This window comes from Ahaetulla prasina, chromosome 7 (assembly GCF_028640845.1).
Source record: "Ahaetulla prasina isolate Xishuangbanna chromosome 7, ASM2864084v1, whole genome shotgun sequence".
In the NCBI taxonomy this organism is placed as follows: Eukaryota; Metazoa; Chordata; class Lepidosauria; order Squamata; family Colubridae; genus Ahaetulla; species Ahaetulla prasina.
The window spans coordinates 5,249,339-5,274,045 of record NC_080545.1 but is presented as its reverse complement, the minus strand read 5'-3'; the positions used below and the strand labels follow the sequence as shown (position 1 = coordinate 5,274,045).

Genomic DNA, 24,707 nt, shown 5'->3' with positions numbered 1-24,707 from the left:
AGTTTTTTAAAGATTATTTTAATTTTGTATATTGATGTTTTATATGCCTGTGAACCGCCCTGAGTCCTTTGGGAGATAGGGCGGTATATAAATTTAAATAATAAATAAATTAAAAAAAAATAAATAAAAATATTTATTATATAGAAATGGTAGCAGAGCACTGATCTGGGAGCAAAAATACGGCACATGGGGACACTTGAAAGGAGTGGGGCGAGACCAGCCGGCAATTTAACAACCGGTTCACTGGAACTGGCCTGAACCGCCTGAATCCCACCACTGCCCTGTTCCCATTGAACATACTCGCTGTTCCATTAAGTATACTTACTACTACTACTACTATGTTTCCTTTTATGAATACTCGGGGCCAAATGCCACAATTCAGAGTAAGTCACAAGGGCAGAGTTGTTTCTAATGAGGCAACAGAACACTTGGGATGGGGTAGTAGAAGTGGTGGGTTGCCCCCGGTTCGGTAGTAAAACTGGCGGGAGGCTCTGCACTCTGACCTGAACGTCATCAAAAGAGATCTGTGCCTGCGCGTGGGCACTATGCAAACCAGTAGTAAAAGTAAGTAGTAGTACCTATGAGAGGGATCTTGGAGTCCTAGTGGACAGCCATTTAGATAGGAGCCATCCGTGTGCAGCAGCTGCCAAAAAAGCCAACACAGTTCTGGGCTGCATAAACAGAGGGATAGAATCAAGATCACGTGAAGTGTTAGTACCACTTTATAATGCCTTGGTAAGGCCACACTTGGAATATTGCATTCAGTTTTGATCGCCATGATGTAAAAAAGATGTTGAGACTCTAGAAAGAGTGCAGAGAAGAGCAACAAAGATGATTGGGGGACTGGAGGCTAGAACATATGAAGAACGGTTGCAGGAACTGGGTAAATGTCTAGTTTAATGAAAAGAAGGACTAGGGGAGACATGATAGCAGTCTTCCAATATCTCAGTCTCTGCCACAAAGAAGAGGGAGTCAAACTATTCTCCAAAGCACCTGAGGGCAGGACAAGAAGCAACGGGTGGAAACTAATCAAGGAGAGAAGCAACTTAGAACTAAGGAGAAATTTCCTGAGAATTAGAACAATTAATCAGTGGAACAACTTGCCTCCAGAAGTTGTGAATGCTCCATTTAAAAAAAAGTTGGATAATCATTTGTCTGAAATGGTGTAGGGTTTCCTGCCTGGGCAGGGGGTTGGACTAGAAGGCCTTCAAGGTCCCTTCCAACTTTTGTTGTTGTTGTTGTTGTTGTTGTTGTTGTTGTTGTTGTTGTTGTTGTTGTTGTTGTTATTATTATTATTATTATTATTATTATTATTATTATTATTATTATTATTATTATTAAATAGAACCCACCCCAGGGTGGTAGGGATGGTAGGAGAAGGCCCACTTAAAAATTAGATCCCTGGTATATTTAAACCAACTCCATCTGTTTCCCCCCCCCTGCAAATAAAAATAAAAACGAAGGGGAACAATCTAGAAGAATTGGAACATTCTCTCCCCACCACCTCCCCACTAATTTACAGCAGCAGCTACAGCTGGAAGCAAGACTCCTGCTTCTTCTCATATACTTTGTCCCTCCTCTTAAAAGGAATCCTACAAAAAGTACATTCTGTTTTTGTGATGTGGCTTCTGCATTAAACGCAAAAGAAACACATACGTGTTCCGTTCTGAAGGGGCGCCTACGTCTTCAAGCTTTCCCGTTCCTTATTACTTGCCTTCTGAAAAAGAGGAATTGATCTCTTAAAGCTGAGAAGCTCAGCAGGGAATAGACAGAGATTAAAGGAATGTGCCTTTTATTGACTTTTCTTGGGGGTAGGCAAGTTGTCACTTTCTCCCCTATTGCCTTTGTAAATAATTATGCACGCTTAATGCCCACTGAAGCTGAGCATGGGTTGGCTCATGTCGTTTGGCCTCTTCCCCAGAAGGTGTCAAAAAAAATAATTAATCAAAAGAGCAGCTGCCAAAAAACCTGCTTCTCTTTGATGCTCCATCTTGGCTTCTTGGCCTCCACTTTCCCATTCTGGCTTCTTCAAATAATGCCGGTTTCTTTGTTGCAACACTGAATTGCTGGCAGTTGTAGCCGTTGGATCGGTGAGCCTAGCTTGGCTACCAAGGTGCAGGGTAAGAATTAGCAATAGCACTTAGACTTGTATACCGCTTTACAGTGCTTCACAGCCCTCCCTAAGGGGTTTACAGGGTCAGCCTCTTGCCCCCCAACAATCTAGGTCCTCATTTTACCCACCTCGGAAAGATGGAAGGCTGAGTCAACCTTGAGCTGGTCAGGATTGAACTGCTGGCTGTGGGCAGAGTCAGCCTGCAATCCTGCATTGTAACCACTGTGCCACCAGGAAGGAGAATGAGAAAGAGAAGGAAGAAAGGAAGGAAGGAAGGAAGGAAGGAAGGAAGGAAGGAAGGAAGGAAGGAAGGAAGGAAGGAAGGAAGGAATAGCAATATCACTTAGACTTGTATACCACTTTACAGTACTTTGCAGCCCTCTCTAAGCGGTTTTCATAGGCAGCCTCTTGACCCCAACAATCTGGGTCCTCATTTTACCCACCTCAGAAGGATGGAAGCCTGAGTCGTCCTTGAACCTCATGGGATTTGAACTGCCAAATTGAAGGCAGCCAACAGTCAGCAGAAGTAGCTTGCATGACTGCAATCTAACCACTGCACCGCCATGGCTCAATTAGGAGAAGAAAGGATCTCTACAGATCCTTAACTGTGTCCTTCTCTCACCTGATCAACAAAGATGATCAGGGGACTGGAGGCTAAAACAGATGAAGAAAGGTTGCAGGAACTGGGTATGTCTAGCCTGATGAAAAGAAGGACTGGGGGGGACATGATCGCAGTCTTCCAATATTTGAAGAGCTGCCACAAAGAAGAAGGGGGGGGGGAGCAATCTATTCTCCAAAGCATCCGAAGGCAGAACAATAGTAATGGATGGAAATTAATCAAGAAGATGACCAACCTAGTTATCCTTTTCAGTGTGCCAGCCTTAAACTCTGTATTTCTCTGGATTTCTACATCCAAATGTCTTTGTCCAATAGTCATTGGAACTAATTTTCCGAAGACATTTGGATGTAGAAGTCCAGAGAAATATAGAGATTAAGGCTGGCACGCTGAAAAGGATAAGCCATTGAAATGCATGTTGTTGTTGTTAGTTGCGAAGTCGTGTCCGACCCATCACGGCCCCATGGACAACGTTCCTCCAGGCCTTCCTATCCTCTACCATCCTCTGTAGTCCATTTAAGCTCACACCTACTGCTTCAGTGACTCCAGCCAGCCACCTCGTTCTCTGTCGTCCCCTTCTTCTTTTGCCTTCCATCTTTCCCAGCATTCGGCTCTTCTCCAGTGAGTCCTTCCTTCTCATTAGGTGGCCAAAGGATTTCAGTTTCATCTTCAGGATCTGGCCTTCTAAAGAGCAGTCAGTGTTGAGAAATGCATGTTACTGAAAGTTTAAATGCAGAAATGCTTGTGGGGGGAGGGGGAGGAATATTGATTTGGCCGAGAATTTAAGCAACTGGACGCAAAGGTTAAATATGGAAGGTTGAACCAAGTCCCTTACCAGGAATGTATTTGCATTTCTGAAGCTCCAGAGATAGAGGGTGTAGCACGAATATTATTTTAATTTATTATTTGTTATACTTTGAGTATACATAAGAAAGAGAGAAAACGGTACTGTAAATTAGATAAATAGCCTTTGGGGATCTTTATGTTTAAACAACCCATCCTGTGTGCTGTCAGAACCCAAACATTACATATAATATTATTTGAACAAAACAATACAATAGAGAATTGCATATGCGGATCTGATTGGAGTCATTTATAGGGCTGATACAAAAATATGATCTACATTTCCTTTTAGTCCTGCTTTTTTTTTTTTTACTCTATCTTGCAAAACATAGATGATCTTATTGTTCTGCATTTTTGTAGTCTGAATAATTCTGCTGTGACCTGGCGGCTACTCAGTACATTATTGTTGTTCTTATATTGTCATCACTTATCAATTCAGGAACAACAAGAAAACAAGAAGTACAAGAAGTGAAAAACCTTATAAATTAAGAATTCTAAAACAGATGTGGTTAAAGCATGACATCTTTTATGTGTGTGTGTGTGTGTGTTTGTGTGTATGTATGTAAAGGTAAAGGTAAAGGTTCCCCTCGCACATATGTGCTAGTTGTTCCCGACTCTAGGGGGCGGTGCTCATCTCCGTTTCAAAGCCGAAGAGCCAGCGCTGTCCGAAGACGTCTCCGTGGTCATGTGGCCGGCATGACTCAACACCAAAGGCGCATGGAACGCTGTTCCCTTCCCACCAAAGGTGGTCCCTATTTTTCTACTTGCATTTTTTTTATGTGCTTTTGAACTGCTAGGTTGGCAGAAGCTGGGACAAGTCACGGGAGCTCACCCCGTTACACAGCAGCACTAGGGATTCGAACTGTCGAGCTGCCGACCTTTCGATTGACAAGCTTAGCATCCTAGTCATTGAGCCACCGCATCCCGTTAAATACATACATACATACATATATATATAGGTAGGTCTTTGGTTATTCGGGTTTTCTCCCGCGTAAAATTGGAAGTGTCTTGGCGACGTTTCGACAAAGTCTCATTCGTCATCTTCAGGCTTCAGCTTTGCATATATATATATATATATATATATATATATATATATATATATATATATATATATATATATATATATATATATATATATATATATATATATATATATATATATATATATATTTGCAAAACTCACCCATTTATTCAGAGAAATAAATTGACATTGTGAACCGTAAAGTCTAATATGGTTTCCAGGCCTGACACATTGCTTACATAGTAATGACTGCAGATAAAATGAACCCAGATTACTTGGAATCTGGACAAGGCAGAGAATTATGATCTGCAAGAGGGGCATTTTTATAATAAGCCAATCTAGTAAAATATGGATGAATGCGTTAAGATTTCCATCACACGGATAGTCATTGTTTGAATCGGATTGCCCTGAAATATGGTTGTTGGAAGGATATTCAAGCTTGCCAGAATTGAATGTTTTCTGCTATTGGGAATTCTTACTTGGCTGAAATTCCTAGCTGGCTTTAAAAAATAACAACAGGTGAGCAGTTTCCAAGTACCGGTACATCTACTGGGCTATGATAGCCAAGACTGATAAATATCTGTTTGTTATCATCCATTGATAGCTTCGTAAATTCTACATTTGGCATCCAAGGGAATGTTATTGTAGAGACGCTATTCTTTATCACCCACCCCCCTAAGTGGGAGGTCCTGGAACTGAATGATTCAACATCTCTGATTATGCTCAGGAGCACATCTTCAAAGCAGGAATTTTGTTGAAACTAACTCTTCCACAGGAATTTTTCTTTCAGTACCTTTGGTGCTCTGTCTCTCTCTCTCTCTCTCTCTGTCTCTGTCTGTCTCACTCTGTCTCTGTCTCTCTCTCTCTGTGTGTGTCTCTTTGTCTCTCTCTCTGTCTCTGTGTCTCTCTGTGTCTCTTTCTATCTCTCTCTATCTCTCTCTCTGTCTGTCTGTCTGTCTGTCTCTGTCTCTTTTTTTTTTTTTTTATTCAAAAAGTTTTACAAAAATTTTTTCCCCCCTTTCCCCCTCCTCCCCTTCCCTTCGCAACCCCTCCCCCGACTTCCCGGAACGAGCACAAGGTATAGTTAAAATAAAACAAACATATGCTAAAAGTTTTCGTCCCAACTTAATTATACCCCTACAATCATCAATTCCTAACTTCCCCAAAAGCTATCAAAATAATACATCATAATCATTCAAAAACAGTCTGATAACTCTTAGTCTGATATCTACGTTGAATATAGTCAATCCATTTTTTCCATTCCTTTAAGTATCTTTCTTGCGTATTGTCTTTCAAAAAGGCTGATATCTTCGCCATCTCAGCCAAATTGGCAACTTTCAATATCCATTCTTCTATTGTTGGTACTTCTTTTTTCTTCCAGTATTGTCCTATTAGTAATCTTGCTGCAGTTATTAGATTTAAAATCAATTTAGTCTCAATTACTGTACAATCCGTAATAATTCCCAACAAGAAGAATTGCGGCAGGAACTTTATCTTCTTTTTCAGAACATTTTGTAAAATCCACCAAATTTTTATCCAAAAGGCCTTTATGTCCTTACAAGTCCACCAAATGTGAAAATATGTAGCGTCATCACAATTACATCTCCAACATTAGTCTGTCTCTGTCTCTGTCTCTGTCTCTGTCTCTGTCTCTCTCTGTCTCTGTCTCTCTCTGTCTCTGTCTCTCTGTCTCTGTCTCTGTCTCTCTGTCTCTTTCTATCTCTCTCGGTCTCTATCTCTCTCTATCTCTCTGTCTCTCTCTCTCTCTGCCTCTCTCTCTCTGTCTCTGTCTCTGTCTCACTCTGTCTCTGTGTCTCTGTCTTTCTCTCTCTGTGTGTCTCTGTGTCTCTCTCTCTCTCTCTCTGTGCCTCTCTGTGTCTCTCTCTGTGTCTCTCTCTCTTTCTCTGTGTATCTCTGTCTCTGTCTCTGTCTCTGTCTCTCTGTCTCTCTGTGTGTGTGTCTGTCTCTCTGTCTCTGTTGGCTATGGATTGTCTTCTGGTTTATATACAAGTCTGGCAATCAAAGTACATTTGAAGAGGGGATATACTTCTGATTTTCTAAATTGTAACGTGCTTCACAGCAAGCTTCATTCCAGTGATAGGTTGATATCAATCACTCCGTGAAATATGATGAGTTGTCCACCTATTTGAATTGCAAATAATCGCCTGGGTTAAGGCAAAGTTACCTTCCTCTCGTCTTTAAATTCCATAGAAACCTAGAATAGAATAGCAGAGTTAGTAGGGGCCTTGGAGGTCTTCTACTCCAACCCCCTTCTCAAGCCTATACCATTTCAGACTGGTGGCTGTCTAGTCTCTTCTTAAAAGCCTCCAGTGATGGAACACCCACATCTTCTGAAGGCAAACTCTTCCATTGGTTAATTGTTCTCAATGTCAGGAAAGTTCTCATTGGTTCTAGGTTGCTTCTCTCCTTGATTAGTTTCCATCCATTGCTTCTTGTCCTGCCTTCAGGTGCTTTGGAGAAAACTTGACTCCCTCTTCTTTGTGGCAGCCCCTGAAATATTGGAACACTGCTATCATGTCACCCTTAATCCTTCTTTTCACTAGATTAAAGATAAAGGTTCCCCTCGCACATATGTGCTAGTTGTAGGGGGCAATGCTCATCTCCGTTTCAAAGCTGAAGAGCCAGCGCTGTCCGCAGACGTCTCCATGGTCATGTGGCTGGCATGACTCAATGCCAAAGGTGCACGGAACGCTGTTCCCTTCCCACCAAAGGTGGTCCCTATTTTTTCTACTTGCATTTTTTACCTGCTTTCGAACGACTCGGTTGGCAGAAGCTGGGACAAGTAACGGGAGCTCACCCAGTTACCCGGCACTAGGGATTTGAACCGCTGAACTTCCGAACTTTCGATCGACAAGCTCAGCGTCTTAACCCTTGAGCCACCACACCCCTTTTTCACTTGATTAGCTATACCCAATTTTTGCAACTGTTCAGAATGTTTTGGTCCCCAGGCTCCTAAATCCTCTTTGTTGCTCTTCTCTGCACTTTTTCCAAAGTCTCACCCTCTTTTTTTAATAATCATATCTTAGGTAATTCTGACTATAATTTATCCCACAGATATTGAAATAGCTGAGAATTCCTTTTGGAATATGATGGATTTTACATACAACACAGATGGCAGATGAAGAGGCCAAAGAGTTTAGCTCAACAATTGTTTCCACCCCCCCTTAACTATTTTAATATTCATCATTCTTCAAGATAGTGTTTCACAAAAGGAGGCTGTGTTCTTTGCAATATGTGAATCAGATGCTATTTTAGCTGGACTTACACCCCATTCTCCTGGACTGGGATGGTACTGGGTTTATTCTAAGTGACTGAAGATGAAAAAAAAATATTTTCAACTTTATGTCTATGGAGATTCTCAGTCATCAGGGTCATGGCTGACCCAAAGCTGTTCTTTCAAAAGGCAACTGGACTTTGTTTTTCCTTGAAGAATAGAATATAGAATATAATTTTTTATTGGCCAAGTGTGATTGGACACACAAGGAATTTGTCTTGGTGCATATGCTCTCAGTGTACATAAAAGAAAAGATACGTTCATCAAAGTATAACATTTACAACACAAATGATGGTCAATATATCAATATAAATCATAAGGATTACCAGCAACAAAGTTACAGTCGTAGAGTCATAAGTGGAAAGAGATTGGTGATGGGAACGATGAGAAGATTAATAGTAGTGCAGATTTAGTAAATAGTTTGACAGTGTTGAAGGAATTATTTGTTTAGCAGAGTGATGGCCTTCGGGAAGAAAACTGTTCTTGTGTCTAGTTGTTCTAGTGTGCAGTGCTCTATAGCGTCGTTTTGAGGGTAGGAGTTGAAACAGTTTATGTCCAGGATGTGAGGGGTCTGTAGATATTTTCACGGCCCTCTTTTTGACTTGTGCAGTATACAGGTCCTCAATGGAAGGCAGGTTGGTAGCAATTATTTTTTCTGCAGTTCTAATGATCCTCTGAAGTCTGTGTCTTTCTTGTTGGGTTGCAGAACCGAACCAGACAGTTATAGAGGTGCAAATGACAGACTCAATAATTCCTCTGTATTCACTTTTAATTCACTTTTCATCCAGGAAGCTTCTGCAGAACTGCCACAAAGAAAAGGGGGTCAATTTATTTTCCAAAGCACCTGAAGGCAGGGCTAGAAGCAACGGACGCAAACTAAGCAAGGAGAGAAGCAACCTGGAATTAAATAGAAACTTCCTAACAGTGAGGACAATTAACCAGTGGAACAGAAGTTGTGGATGCTTCATCACTGGAGGTTTTTTTAAGAAGAGATTGGACATCCAGTTGTCTGAAATGATATAGGGTCTCCTGCTTGAGCAGGGGGCTGGACTAGAAGACCTCCAGGGTCCCTTCCAGCTCTACTCTGATTGAAGAAACTTCTTGTGGATGAGAAACAAAAACGCCTTCAAGGCAAGGCTGCCCGCTGTCACCTCTGTTGTTTGTATTAACACTGGAAGTATTAAATAGAAATATTAGAAGAGAAGAAGAAACAAAAGATATGAAAATCCAAAAGGAAGAATATAAACTACAAGCATTTGCGGACGACCTGGTTTTTATTATCGAAGAATCCTTTAGAATCTATAACTATATTGATAGACAAGATAGGAGAATATGGAAAAGTTGCAGGATTGAAAATAAATAAAGAGAAAACGAAGATCTTAACAAAAAATATGTTTAAAAAACAAAAAGTTGAATTGGCAGAACGATCAGAGATGCAGGTCACAAACAAGGTTAAATATTTGGAAATATATTTGACAGCAAGATGTAGTACACTTAAAGAGAATAATTATAGTAAACTCAAATCTGATTGTGTCAGATTTGGCAAAATGGGAGAACTTACAACTATCACTGATTGGAAGAATATCAACAATTAAGATGAATATACTGCCCAGAATCTTATATTTGTTCCAGACAATTCCAATTAGACTGAGGAAAGGATATTTTGAAGAATTGAATAAAATAATGTCAAAATGAGCCTCTGGTGGCTCAACAGACTAATGCAGTCTGTTATTAACAGCAGCTGCTTGCAATTACTGCAGGTTCAAGTCCCACCAGGCCCAAGGTTGACTCAGCCTTCCATCCTTTATAAGGTAGGTAAAATGAGGACCCAGATTGTTGGGGGCAATAAGTTGACTTTGTATATAATATACAAATGGATGAAGACTATTGCTTGACATAGTGTAAGCCGCCCTGAGTCTTCGGAGAAGGGCGGGATATAAATGCAAATAAAAAAATAAAAAAAATAAAATAAAAACGTCTTCAAGGAAAAACAAAACTCCAGTTTCCTTTTGAAAAAGCATCGTTGAGTTCAGATCTTTACAGATTGACTGCAGTATATCTTGCATACAAAAATAATCCAACCAAGCAAAATGAGAAAATTTTGTTTCAATACCTTTTATTTTATTTTTTTCCAGGCAAATAATAGTTGGGGTATCCAATTAAATACTACCGTGTTGTTATTTTATTTTTAATTCAAAATCTACCACATATTCACCTTCATGGGCTTCATCATGCTAAACCTATACACATTCGCATCTGGCATAAGAGAGATGATTTTTTTAAAAAAAAAGAAAAAAAAGATGAAATACATATATCTACAGGACTGACGATCACAAAGAAAGCATCGTTGAAGAAAAATTCATCCAACTTTACAAATGACAAAAAAGCAGTCACAAAACAGACTTAGTACACATGGTTGGAAAAATATATATAGTGTTGACCATCTTTACATTTGGCAAATTCAGGTCTAAAAGATGTTTTTTCATATTATTATTATTATTTTAAAAAGAATTATATACATTATTTCGGTATCCTCAAAATAGGAAGGCATTAAATACAAACAAACCCAACAACCGATATTATAAACATAAATCTTTGGGATGGTTTTTAAATGGGCAGAATTTTTAACAAATCCTGGGTTTCGACAAAAACGAAGTTCTCCAGATGTTGCCCATCATTCTAGTTAGAAAACCGGCTGGTTGGAGTTAATGGAACTGAAGAACAATATATATATATATATGGAGAACACCAGACATAGAAACCTGGGCTCAGGGATTACTCAGAGAACTTGGAGGTTGGGTCCAAATTCAAGAATACTAGTTTAGTCCATCTTCTATCAATCACTCTAGTCATTTCCAATTCCAGAATTTTTTTTTTTTAAAGAAAACAATTCCAGCTTTCATTTTTAAGGGGTCTAAATATTAATGTATGACATCAGCACATTTCTTTCTCTTAATGTTTGACTGGGGAAGAGGTCGGACTCTAGCCATAGGGATTTTTCCCTCCGAACTGCGGGTACCCACTCTTAGAAAGCTCGAAGCTGGATCATTTTCAGGATTTAGAGGAAGGTGAGCAAACAGAAAGAGATAGATTATGATAGCTAGAGATGGCTGGAGATATAGATAGATAGATAGATAGATAGATAGATAGATAGATAGATAGATAGATAGATAGATAGATAGATAGATAGACAGATAGACAGATAGATAGACAGACAAACAGACAGACACATGGTAGATAAATAGTAGATAGATGGTAGACAATAGATAGATGTTAGACAGCTAATAGATAATATAGATGAATAATAATAGATGATAGCTAGATGAATAGATGGACAATTGATAGATATAAGATAGCTAGAAACCTAGCGATAAATAGATGATAGATAGATAGATAGATAGATAGATAGATAGATAGATAGACAGAGAGACAGATAGATAGATGGTAGATAAATAGTAAATAGATAGTAGACAGAGAGAGAGAGAGGTAGATAGACAGATAGACAGATGATGATAGACAGCTGATAGATAATAGACATAGATAAATAATAATAGATGATAGATGAATAGATGGACAGTTGATAGATATAAGATAGCTAGCTAGAGTGATAGATGAGAGACAGAGAGAGAGAGAGAGAGAGAGAGAGAGAGAGAGAGAGAGAGAGCACTGACAGCTGGAAATTGCCATATTCAGAAATAACTTATATTCTTAATGGTGATCTTATGATACCACATAAGCACCATTTTGACAGCTATTCTATAACCCTCCTTGCCAATGCCCATTTGAAATGACTCAAAAGTAGCTACAAGGCGTGTCGGATTTAAGTTCTTGTATCCCGATGACGGTTGGAGAATTCCAACAGGGGTGGAAACCCAGAACATCTGGGGAAGGCTGTTCTCATTTCACGACTCGGACTAAACATAATTCATTCTCTCTCTTTCTCCCACTGTACCTAATTATTGGCTTCTTTACTTGTGTTCTGGTGGTGGGTAGAAAGAATTTATGGTATATGAAAAGCACTTTCCTGTTAAGTAACTGTGAACGCTAGTCCTGGCAAGATCAGAGAGGAAACAGCTTGATACCAGACTGATATATTACACTAACAAGAAACAGGTGATAAATACTTCCTCACGACCAAATGCAGAAGGTGTCAAGTTATGTTGAACCATCCAGAGCAAGAGGCCCCCAATAATTAATCTTGAGTTGGGTTTTAGTAGAGCTTACAGTTGCTGGATTTTTCCAAAAACAGCTCCCCTAAACACCAGAATTTTATCAGAAATTCCGGATCTTTAATTCTCTTCCAGCACGACTTCCAGTTGTAGGATCAGCCAAGAAGAGCTTGAGAGCAATTACAGATTCTACCTGGAGCTCGAACTTCCTCTTTTGAAGGTCAGGCTTGAATAAAATTGACTAGGAGTATCTTTGAAGAGGGGTTACTGCCTTGCCTTGATATTGCATACATCACGCTACGAGGCAGTTTGTGCCCTCCGTATTCGTTTTGCTTATAGAAATATCTTTACACTGGGTTGGAGCGTTGAGCTCTGCTCCCAATCATTTGTGTGGAGGTCCTGTCTCGACACTTCATTAAACATCATGGAGAAACATGACAGAGAACAGACGAAGAGTTGGCAGCTTTATTCATTTCTTTATGATCAGTGAAAGGGTTAGAAAAACAGAAACACCAACTTCCGCAGCTAGGAGCCATTGCAAGAAAGATTAAAAATGAAGGCCAAGTAGACGTAGATGCTCGCACGGGGTGATTTTAACGGAGGTTGAAAACGTGACGTTAGGAAAATTGAGGTTGAGCATTTTAAGAATAGGATAACAGAGTTGGAAGGGACCTTTGGAGGTCTTCTAGTCCAACCCCCTGCTTAGGCAGGAAACCCTACACCACTTCAGACAAAAGGTCCAATCTCTTCTTAAAAACTTCCAGTGTTGGAGCATTCACAACTTCTGGAGGCAAGTTGTTCCACTGGTTAATTGTTCTAACTCTCAGAGGAAATTTCTCCTTAGTTCTAAATTGCTTCTCTCCTTGATTAGTTCCCACCCATTGCTTCTTATTCTACCCTCAGGTGCTTTGGAGAATAGCTTGACTCCCTCTTCTTTGTGGCAACCCCTGAGATATTGGAAGACTGCTATCATGTCTCCCCTAGTCCTTCTTTTCATTAAACTATGGATAGATAAAATGTTTCCTTCCTTCCTTCCTTCCTTCCTTCCTTCCTCCTTGATTAGTTTCCACCCATTGCTTCTTGTCCTGCCTTCAGGTGCTTTGGAGAATAGCTTGACTCCCTCTTCTTTGGGGCAACCCCTGAGATATTGGAAGACTGCTATCATGTCTCCCCTTGTCTTTCTTTGCATTAAATTAGACCTACCCAATTTCTGCAACCCATTCTTTGTATGTTTTAAGAAAGAGCACGCAAGCATTCATATTGAATGGATGCCTGTTCATGCAAATTGCAAAATTGGTTCTGCACTACATATGAGAACTGGGAGTTTATTTGTGTGGGAAGTGGAACATCTGTTTGGGAAATGTCCTGGACAAAGCAGACACTGATCCAGGGTGGGAACAACCGCCACAGATTTGCTCGCTGCTTCTCAGTTTACATGAAATGTTCTTGAAAAAGCCACACTGTTTAGGTACAATTCACACACGACCGAAGGGATATCAGAGGCTTGCTTGGCATAACTGTTTCTTGAGAGAGCCTCAGGAGGAAACTGGATGACTCTGAACTTTTCAGATCAGAGTAGAGACAAGAAATCAAGTGACTTAATTCACTTTTTTAAAGAAGCATTCCTATTGGATGCTTCATCATCACCCCCACAATTCCTTGCGGGGTGGAGTCTAGGGCAATTGAATGGAGCTAGCAGAGTGTTTTAATGGCCGGATGCCCTTCCCTGTTGCCAGTACGGAGTTTTGTTCAGTAGATATATTCTCTGTCTGCCCAGAGAGAGAAATATCTGCCTCTACCTAGGATCGAACTCACAGCCTCCTGACTGTGAGGCGAGAGCTCCCTTTCTAGGCCACAAATACTGCTCTTCCTATTCAACTCAAGCTTCTCCAGTCACTATTCTGCCTTATGTGGTCGCCGTCGTTGTTTGCACTCCTTTGAATTCTGCAATGCTATTCTCCTATTGAAAAGTCAAAAACCCATAAATAAGGAATGTTGTACACACAAATCAGGTTAAAAACTGATCAAAAGCATGTATTGTTCGAAATAGCCCTATTGTTGTATGGTCTTCAAAAGAAGTCACAAGCTGAACTGAATTAAACTGAAACATGAGGCTAAATAAGAAAAAGATAAAAGAGTTAAAAAGTACACATTTTTTTTGTCGCTATCAACATTTGATCAAAAATTGGAGGGAACTGGTGATATGGGTACCAATTGGGCTTCTCTGTGTTTTTCCCCTTGAATTTCACTCTTGGCCATCTCCCACGCAGCATGGAAGATTGGATACTTTGCTTGGGATCTACCACGACATTCCTGAGCAAGCAAGAAGATTCCAAAACATATTGAGATGAATCTTCTTTCTGACCTGCCTTCTCAGTGCAAAAAAAATAGAAACAGAGTGAGTTGTTGGTACCACTGAATAGCAACAGCAATAGCACTTAGACTTATATACCGCTTCATAGCGCTTTATAGCCCTCTCTAAGCGGTTTATAGAATTAGCCTATTACCCCCCAACAATCTGGGTCCTTATTTTACCGACCTCGGAAGGACGGAAGGCTGAGTCAACCTTTCAGCTGGTCGGGATCGAACTGCTGGCATTGGCCAGAGTTAACCTACAATACTGCATTCTAACCACTGGGAGGGAGGGAGGGAGGGAGGGAGGGAGGGAGGGAGGGAGGAAGGAAGGAAGGAAGGAAGGAAGGAAGGAAGGAAGGAAGGAAGAGCAATAGCACTTAGACTTATATACCGCTTCACACTGCTTTACAGTCCTCTCTAAGCGGTTTACAGAATCAGCCTCTTGCCCCCAACAATCTGGGTCCTCATTTTACCGACCTCGGAAGGACGGAAGGCTGAGTCAACCTTGAGCCTGGTGAGATTTGATTTGCCAAACTGCAGGCAGCCGGCAGTCAGCAGAAGTAGCCTGCAATACTGCACTCTAACCACTGTGCCACCGCAGCTCATAAGATACAGGAAGAATACAGGTCTATGTTTTATTCATGCGTTATGAACATATGCAGAGGTGGGCTGCCGCCGGTTTGGACCAGTTTGGGCAAACCGATATTTCCGACCAGCGGCTGGGCCCACCCACTTGCCCTGGCACTATTCAATCCTATATAATTTTTGTTTTTGTTTTTTTGATGCTGCATGAACTCACATTTTCGGTTCTGGGTGAACTGCTTGTTACAGTATGTGACCCCCCCCCCAACCTCTGAACATACGTCCCGAATGGAATATATCACTACACAGGATGTCAGCCAATGCTATCAATATAATGGCATACAGCCATCTATTTTTGTTTGGATACATATGTGTACTGTACTTTCCCATCAGTATGTAGGCTACTCCGTGTCTCTCATGAGGGTTGCAAGTGGGTATTTCATTAACTGTTTTTCAGGTTCAGTTTAAGACATTTTCAAATTCCTAATTAGACCAAATTACTACTGTCAAATCTATCGACATATAGGTAACTCTATGTATTGTGGGTTCTGTGTGTACTATTGTATTACAGGTGAGATATTTTGTAAAATAAATTATTGTAACTTCCAGCTGATATTTACCCTCATGCTACTTTTCTCCTTCACTTGATCCCCAGGCTTAATCCAGGTAAGTCCTCGATTTACAACAGCAATGGAGCCCAAAATTTACGCTGTTAAGTGAGACATTTGTTAAGCGACCTTTGTCCTGTTTTATAACTTTTCTTGCCACAGTCGTTCAGTGAATCCCTGCAGTGGATAAGTTAGCAACCCGGTTGTTAAGTGAATCTGGTTTCCCCATTGACTTTGCTTGTCAGAAGGTCACAAAAGGGGACCACGTAACCCCGGGACACTGCAACTGTCATTAATATGAGTCAATTGCCAAGCGTCCAAATTCTAATCTCTGCAATGGTCATAACTGTGAAAAATAGTTTTTCAGTGCCATTGTAACTGTGAATGGTCACCAAATCAACTGTTGTAAGTGGAGAACTATATGTACTACATGTAGGCGTCATTTTTTAGGTTCCATTTTATTTGTATGAAATGGAACCTAAAAAATGACACATACATGTAGGACATATTGTTCTCGAATACACAATGGAAATGGAATATTTGTTTTAATCTCAGATAACCGAACACGGTAAATGCCACAACAGTGGTGAGTTTAGCCTTCCCCAGTCTGAGGGTCTTTTAACTGTGATGTACCCACTCCCAGCCCCATAATTCCTAATCAGCACGATCCTTCTGTGACATTAATATTGGGAAATTGACTTTGGGATTGAATTTGTGCCTCCACGAGAGCTCGTTTGTCAACGCAACGTACCGGAAACAGAGAAACACACGTAGACACGCACAAACCCATACATGAAGATGGAGACCACTCCAAGTCACTCTTCATCCTAACCCACCCTTTCCTTCCAACCTTCCACGATTCCAAGCTGCACGTTGAGTGCTTCGTCATCAAGGCAACAAAGATGACCTCGAAACATGGCACAGACGCCCTCTCTGAAGACTTAAGGGAGCGAAAGCAAAGAGGTTACTTCCTGATGGACATCTCTTTGAACTTAGTCTTGGTTGTCTGATTTCAGCTTAGAGAGTTCGAGTGTCCTGAAATTTGTCGAGCTGGCTTGGTTACTCTTTCGCTCTACTCTCAGCGGAGAAAGAAAACCACCTGATTAAAAATGAATTCCTTGAGTGAGAGTACAAGATGGCAAGTGGTGATGAAGAAGTAGTTTGTGGATAGAGCTTGGCCCTTACGATCCGGGCCACTGATTCCTACGGTTCCTGCTTTTCCGGCTGTTGAGAAGAGCCTTTAGTTTGTTGTAGTCCCCCCTCATCTTGGAGGACCCATCAGCCTGTTGACCCAGTTGCCGCGTGTCCTTGCAGTATTGATTAATCATCTGAAGTTCGGAGTGGCTGAACGATCCAGCCAAATCCTTGGGGTGGAACTGCAAAGCGTGGAGCGAACTGGCCCAGGTCCATGGGGACCACTTGTCCGTCATGAAGGCCACGGTGTCTGAATCCAAAACCTTGAAGTTCACCTTGGCTATGGTTTGCTTGAAGCCATTTTCTGTGGCGATACAGTGGTACGTCCCGCGGTCGGCTTCCTGCACCAAACGGATTAGGAGCCCTTGCTGCGTCGCTAGGATTCTTTCACTGAGTTTCACCTACGGACAGACCAATATATATATAAAAGTTTAAGAGACTTGTGTCAAAAATATTAGGTTTTTTTTTTATTCATACGTCATTTGGATAATAACTCTTGCTACTGAATCATTTATTAATAATTTCCCCCAAATAAATATTAATAGTATGTATTAATTGATTAATTAATTAATATTTGTTATTAATAATTATTAATACACAGAATAACAGAAGAGTTGGAAGGGATTTTTTAGGTTATTAAGTCTACTCCCCTGCCCAAGCAGGAGACCCTACACCATTTCTGACAGATCAGACAGTCCAGTCCCTTCTTGAAAGCTTCCAGTGATGAAGCTCCCATCACTTCTGAAGGCAACTTCTGTTCCTTTCGTTGATTGTTCTCACTGTCAGAAAATTCCTCCTTATTTCTAGGTTGAATCTCTCCTTGATCAGTTTCCATCCATTGTTCCTTGTCTTGCCTTCAGGTGCCTTGGAAAATAGCTTGACCCTCTCCTCTCTGTGGCAGCCCCTGAGATATTGGAAGACTGCTATCCTTTCTCCCTTGGTCCTTCTCTTCACAAGACTAGCCAGGCCCAGTTCCTGCAACCGTTCATTGTATGTTTTAGTCTCCAGTCCCCTAATCATCTTGGTTGCTCTTCTCTGCACTCTTTCTAGAGTCTCAACATGATCTAATTCATCAAACTAATAAATAATTTGTTAACCAATCATTTGGTTTTCTTCATCAGACATTGCTATTGTAGAAAATACTGGATTTTTGCAATTTTTTGTTTTTGTTTTCCTGCACCGACGACCCTTCTACGACACAGTTTGAAGAAGTATTTAATTTGTCATTCAAGCATTACCGTAAATTATTAATCTAAGATATAAACAAACAAAAGGACTTAATTAAATTAATGAAAGCAGTGCAGTTAGTGCTCCTTTTAACATTTGTGATCTGGACGTTATTCAGATGCTGATAATCAGTAATGTAAAAGTATATCTTCGCCCACGTAGAAACAATTTATAATATTTTTAAAACATGATTCATTCTATTTCACTAAACGATCCCTTCCCTGGGCCTCAGCCTGGTCGTCTCTGTTATGGTCTGCCAGCAGCCTGTGGAGCTGGCAGCACAGATAGTGAGGAGGCTGGAGAGGACAATGGGCCAGTCCTGGAATCTGGGGAAGGCTCGGACGACGGCTTTGCGTCAGAGGCAGAGAAAGGGTCATCTGGGAGGTACGTGCTGCCTCCGGAGCCTCCAGAGTCGGACCTCAACGAGGCAGAGGAACAGGGGGAGCCTGTTCCCAGTGCGCGCATGTGCAGAGCTGCCAGAAAGCAAGAACGGCTAAAACAAAAGGAACGACTCAGGAGTAAGGCCTGGAGTTGATTGGCCCCTCCCATAAGACTTAAAAGAGGAGCAAAGGCATGTGGCCCTTTGCAGGAAGCAACATTTGTTCATTCTGTTCAGTTTAAAGTCAGAAGCTCTGTTTGATTCTGGAGTCCATGTGGCTTTGCCAATTAGGTCTTTGGCAGTGTGTCAAGAGAGATAAAGGTGGGTGATTATCAGCCTTATCCCAAAGGATTCTTTACAACTATTTGGGACTCATCTGTGAATGAACAGAATTCACAGCTGTTGCAATAAAAGAGGTTTTGGGGACTACTCGTGTAATAACTCAGGAAGCCTCGGTCAGAACAATCTCCTACAGACACTGTCCATAAAGAAATTGGCTGGATCATGACTGATCCTTCATTCCATCCAATTATATTCTTATTTCACTCGTACACTTCGAAGCAGTTAAAAATAATAATAATTTTGGTAATTTGATTGTGAGCATTCTTGGCGAGTTAAGGAAGACTCGGCTATGTTGTGTATCTTGAAAATAAACAAATCAACCGCTTTATGATCGGTTGACCCAGTCCTGGTGATAACACATCGTCTCTCATTACTTTTCAGTAAAGTCACTCACCTCTTTCCTTCGGTCATTGTCCTTTTGGAAAAGCCACTTGATAGACGCCTGGGGAGATTTCGGTGTACACTCAAGGAAAGTGTTGTTGTTTTTGACTCCGTACTGAATGACCTCAGCTGCGTTTCGATAAGCTAGAAGGTAAATCAACATTGCCAACACTTTTGAGAGTCATAGTTGAGACATTGGTGTTGGGTACAATAGAGGCCACCCCATAAGATTAGATTGGAATAGTAATTTATTTATTTATTTATTTATTTATTTATTTATTTATTTATTTATTTATTTATTTATTCAATTTTTATACCGCCCTTCTCCCGAAGGACTCAGGGCGGTGTACAGCCAAGTAAAACAAACAATGTAATATACAATTTAAAATACGAATTAAAAAACTTATTACATAATTGGCCTAAAACTTTGGAACATAAAAACTAAAACCCATTTAAAAATTAATAATAAAAATTTAAAACCAATAAAATTTAAGCCAGCCCCGCGTGAATAAATAAATGTGTTTTCAATTCGCGGCGGAAGGTCCGAAGGTCAGGTATTTGGCGTAAGCCCGGGGGAAGGTCGTTCCAGAGGGTAGGAGCACCCACAGAGAAGGATCTTCCCCTGGGGGCTGCCAGCCGACATTGCTTGGCGGACGGCACCCTGAGAAGTCCCTCTCTGTGTGAGCGTACGGGTCGGTGGGAGGCATGAGGTAACAGCAGGCGATCCCATAAGTACCCAGGCCCTAAGCCATGGAGCGCTTTAAAGGTAGTAACCAAAACCTTAAAGTGCACCCGAAAGACCACAGGCAGCCAGTGCAGTCTGCACAGGAGTGGTGTTACGTGGGAGCTACGTGAAGCTCCCTCTATCACCCGCACAGCTGCATTCTGGACTAACTGAAGCCTCCGGGTGCACTTCAAGGGAAGCCCCATGTAGAGAGCATTACAATAATCCAAGCGGGAGGTAACGAGTGCATGAGTGACTGTGCACAAGGCATCCTGATCAAGAAGGGGCGCAACTGACGAACCAGGCGAACCTGGTGAAAGGCCCTCCTGGAGACGGCCATCAAATGATCTTCAAACGACAGCCGTTCATCCAGGAGAACACCCAAGTTGCACACCCTATCCTTTGGGGCCAATAACTTGCCTCCAACAGTCAGCCGTGGCTGCAGCTGACTGAATCGGGGTGCCGGCATCCACGGCCACTCCCTCTTGGAGGGATTAAGCTTGAGCCTGTTCCTCCCCATCCAAACCCATACGGCTTCCAAACACCGGGACAGCACTTCAACAGCTTCGTTGGGTTGGCCTGGAGTGGAAAAGTACAGCTGAGTATCATCAGCGTACAGCTGGTATCTCACCCCGAAGCCACTGATGATCTCACCCAGCGGCTTCATATAGATGTTGAACAGAAGGGGCGAGAGAATCGACCCCTGTGGCACCCCACAAGTGAGGCACCTCGCGGCCGACCTCTGCCCCCCTGTCAACACTGTCTGCGACCGGTCAGAGAGATAGGAGGAGAACCACCGATAAACGGTGCCTCCCACTCCCAATCCCCCCAGCCGGCGCAGCAAGATACCATGGTTGATGGTATCAAAAGCCGCTGAGAGGTCTAATAGGACCAGGGCAGAGGAGTAACTCCTGTCCCTGGCCCTCCAGAGATCATCCACCAACACGACCAAAGCTGTCTCCGTGCTGTATCCGGGTCGGAAGCCAGACTGGAACGGGTCTAATAGACATCTTCATCCAGTTATTGGAGTAGCTGCCGCGCCACAGCACTCTCTACAACCTTCGCAACGAAGCGAAGGTTGGAGACCGGACGATAATTACCCAAAATAGCTGGGTCCAGGGAGGGCTTCTTGAGGAGGGGTCTCACCACCGCCTCTTTCAAGGTGGCAGGGAAAACCCCTTCCAACAAAGAAGCGTTGATAATCCCCTGGAGCCAGCCTCGTGTCACCTCCTGAGTGGCCAGCACCAGCCAGGAAGGACACGGGTCCAGTAAACATGTGGTGGCTTGGAGCCTCCCCAACAACCTGTCCACATCCTCGGGAGTCACAAGATCAAACTCATCCCAAACAGACTCAACAAGACGTGCCTCCTCCCTCTCGCTTGGATCATCCCAATTTCGGTCCAGACCATCCCGGAGCTGAGCGATTTTATCGTATAGATAACCACTAAACTCCTCGGCACGTTCCTGCAAAGGGTCATCCCGCACCTCCTGATGTAGGAAAGAGCGGGTCACCCAAAACAGGGCGGCCAGGCGGTTATCTGCCGACACAATGAGGGTGGAAGCGTAGGAACGCCTCGACTCCCTCATTGCCACTAGGTAGGTCCTAGAATAGGACCTAACTAGTGTCCGATCAGCTTCGGAACGACTGGACCTCCAAGTACTCTCTAGGTGTCTTCTCCGGCGTTTCATCTCCCTCAGCCCCTCGGAGAACCAAGGGGCCGGACGAGATCTGCGCTGGGTCAGAGGCCGCAAAGGCACGACACGGTCCAAAGCCCCAGCCGCGGCCCTCCCAGGCCGCAACTAGTTCTTCAGCCGTGCCGTGGGCCAGATCCTCAGGAAATGGCCCAAGCTCCATCAGGAACCTCTCGGGGTCCATCAGGCGCCTGTACTTGAATCAGAGGTGGGTTTTAGCACTGGTTGCCGGTAGCCTTCCAGGTGCACTTCAAGGTGTTAGTGACCACCTTTAAAGCACTCCATGGCTTAGGACCGGGATATTTACGAGACCGCCTTCTGCCACCTATAGCCTCCCAACAACCTGTGCGCTCCCACAGAGTGGGCCTTCTCAGGGTGCCGTCGACCAAACAATGTCGGTTGGCGGCCCCCAGGGGGAGAGCCTTCTCTGTGGCAGCACCGGCCCTTTGGAATGAGTTGCCTCCGGGTTTACGCCAACTCCCGGACCTCTGGACCGTCAAGCGGGAATTGAAGACGTTATTATTTCATCGGGTGGACTAGCCTAAGTATGTTTTAATGTATATTTTAATTGTCTTTAACTGTATTTTAAGGGGTTTTAAACTGGTCTTCGACCGTTTTAGTTGATGGCCTTGTTAATATTTATTTTTAAATTCTTTTAAATTTGCTATTTATTTGTTGTATTTTAAGATGGCTGTACACCGCCCTGAGTCCTTCGGGAGAAGGGTGGTATAAAAATTTAATTATAAATAAATAAATAAATAAATAAATAAATAAATAAATAAATAAATAAATAGCAGGTTCTGACCAGTTCTGGAGACCTGGTAGTGGAAATTTTGAGTAGTTCGGAGAACCGGTAGTAAAAATTCTGACTGGCCCCGCCCCCATCTATTCTCTGCCTCCCGAGTCCCAGCTGATCAGGAGGAAATGGGGATTTTGCAGTAACCTTCCCCTGGAGTGGGGTGGGAATGGAGATTTTACAGTATCCTTCCCCTACCATGCCCACCAAGCCACGCCCACCAAGCCATGCCATGCCCACCAAGTCACACCCTCAGAACCAGTAGTAAAAATTTTTGAAACCCACCACTGACTCGAATATAATAAAAATGAAGAAAAATGTAGTTAGCAAAATTTGCATTACTTGGGACAGAGCAGATTCTATGATGCTATCTTTAACTATCCTAGATGCACTTAGAACTATCTGATATTTCCGTAATTCTTAGAAGAAATCCAGCTTGTGATGCTTTCTTATCTATCTATATCCTAGATGCAACTGACTGGTTTGGCTCTGCAACCCAACAAGAAGACACAGACTTCAAGGGATAATTAGAACTGCAGAAAAAAACAATGGCTACCAACCTGCCTTCCATTGAGGACCTGTATACTGCACGAGCCAAAAAGAGGGCTGGGAAAATATCTAGAGACCCCTCGCATCCTGGACATAAATTGTCTCATCTCCTACCCTCAAAACGACGCTACAGAGCACTGGACACCAGAACAACTAGATACAAGAACAGTTTTTTCCTGAACACCATCACTCTGCTCAACACCTAATTCCCACAACATTAATTCCCACAACACTATTCTATTCTATTCTATTCTATTCTATTCTATTCTATTCTATTCTATTCTATTCTATTCTATTCTATTCTATTCTATTCCATATGTCTTGTCCTATCCTATCCTATCCTATCCTATCCTATCCTATCCTATCCTATCCTATCCTATCCTATCCTATCCTATCCTATCCTATCCTATCCTATCCTATCCTATTCTATTCTATTCTATTCTATTCTATTCTATTCTATTCTATTCCATATGTCTTGTCCTATCCTATCCTATCCTATCCTATCCTATCCTATCCTATCCTATCCTATCCTATCCTATCCTTCTATTCTATTCTATTCTATTCTATTCTATTCTATTCTATTCTATTCTATTCTATTCTATTCTATTCTATTCTATTCCATTCCACTCCATATGTCCTATCCTATCCTATCCTATCCTATCCTATCCTATCCTATCCTATCCTATCCTTCTATTCTATTCTATTCTATTCTATTCTATTCTATTCTATTCTATTCTATTCTATTCTGTTCTATTCTATCCATTCCACTCCATATGTCCCATCCTATCCTGTCCTGTCCTGTCTATCCTGTCCCATCCTGTCTATCCTGTCCTTCTATTCTATCTCTATTCTGTTCTATTCTATTCTGTTCTATTCTATTCTGTTCATTCTGTTCTGTTCTATTCTGTTCTATTCTATTCTATTCTATTCCATTCCACTCCATATGTCCTATCCTATCCTATCCTATCCTATCCTATCCTATCCTATCCTATCCTATCCTTCTATTCTATTCTGTTCTATTCTATTCTATTCTATTTCCTATTCTATTCTATTCTATTCTGTTCTATTCTATTCTGTTCTATCTCTATTCTATTCCATTCCACCCATATGTCCTATCCTATCCTATCCTATCCTATCCTATCCTATCCTATCCTATCCTTCTATTCTATTCTATTCTATTCTATTCTATTCTATTCTATTCTATTCTATTCTATTCTATTCTATTCTATTCTATTCTATTCCATTCCACTCCATATGTCCTATCCTATCCTATCCTATCCTATCCTATCCTATCCTATCCTATCCTATCCTTCTATTCTATTCTATTCTATTCTATTCTATTCTATTCTATTCTATTCTATTCTATTCTATTCTATTCTATTCTATTCTATTCTATTCTATTCTATTCTATTCTATTCTATTCTATTCCATTCCACTCCATATGTCCTATCCTATCCTATCCTATCCTATCCTATCCTATTCTATTCTATTCTATTCTATTCTATTCTATTCTATTCTATTCTATTCTATTCTATTCTACCGTGTTTCCCTGAAAATCAGGCCATGTCTTATATTTTTATGAACCCTGAAATAAGTGCTTGGCCTTATTGTCATTCTATTTATTATTTTTTATTCCAAAATCTTGGAATGGCAATATCATGACTGTCTCCATTTTTTTTCTGCAATGTAATGATTTTCACTCCCCCCACCTTTTCAACAATAGCAGTGTTTGGTGCGTTGTGTTTTCAGGTGTTCTGTCAATGTGTATTCTCAAGCCCGCCAAGATTGTGATCTCTGCCTTTTCTAAGATTTTTCCAGGTG

The 24,707-nt window shown here is 41.6% G+C and overlaps 1 protein-coding gene across 1 annotated transcript in view; it reads right to left on the bottom strand.

Moving 5' to 3' along the window:
* Window positions 1-12,508: 12,508 nt before the first annotated feature.
* Window positions 12,509-24,707, bottom strand: part of SEMA3C (semaphorin 3C) — a 193,347-nt gene continuing 181,148 nt past the window's right edge. The window contains exons 17-18 of the mRNA XM_058189868.1: window positions 19,139-19,269; window positions 12,509-17,197 (exon numbers count right to left, since the gene is read on the bottom strand). Coding sequence (XP_058045851.1) covers window positions 16,784-17,197; window positions 19,139-19,269 — 545 coding nt within the window. The 3' untranslated portion in view covers window positions 12,509-16,783. The remainder of the gene's footprint in view (window positions 17,198-19,138; window positions 19,270-24,707) is intronic.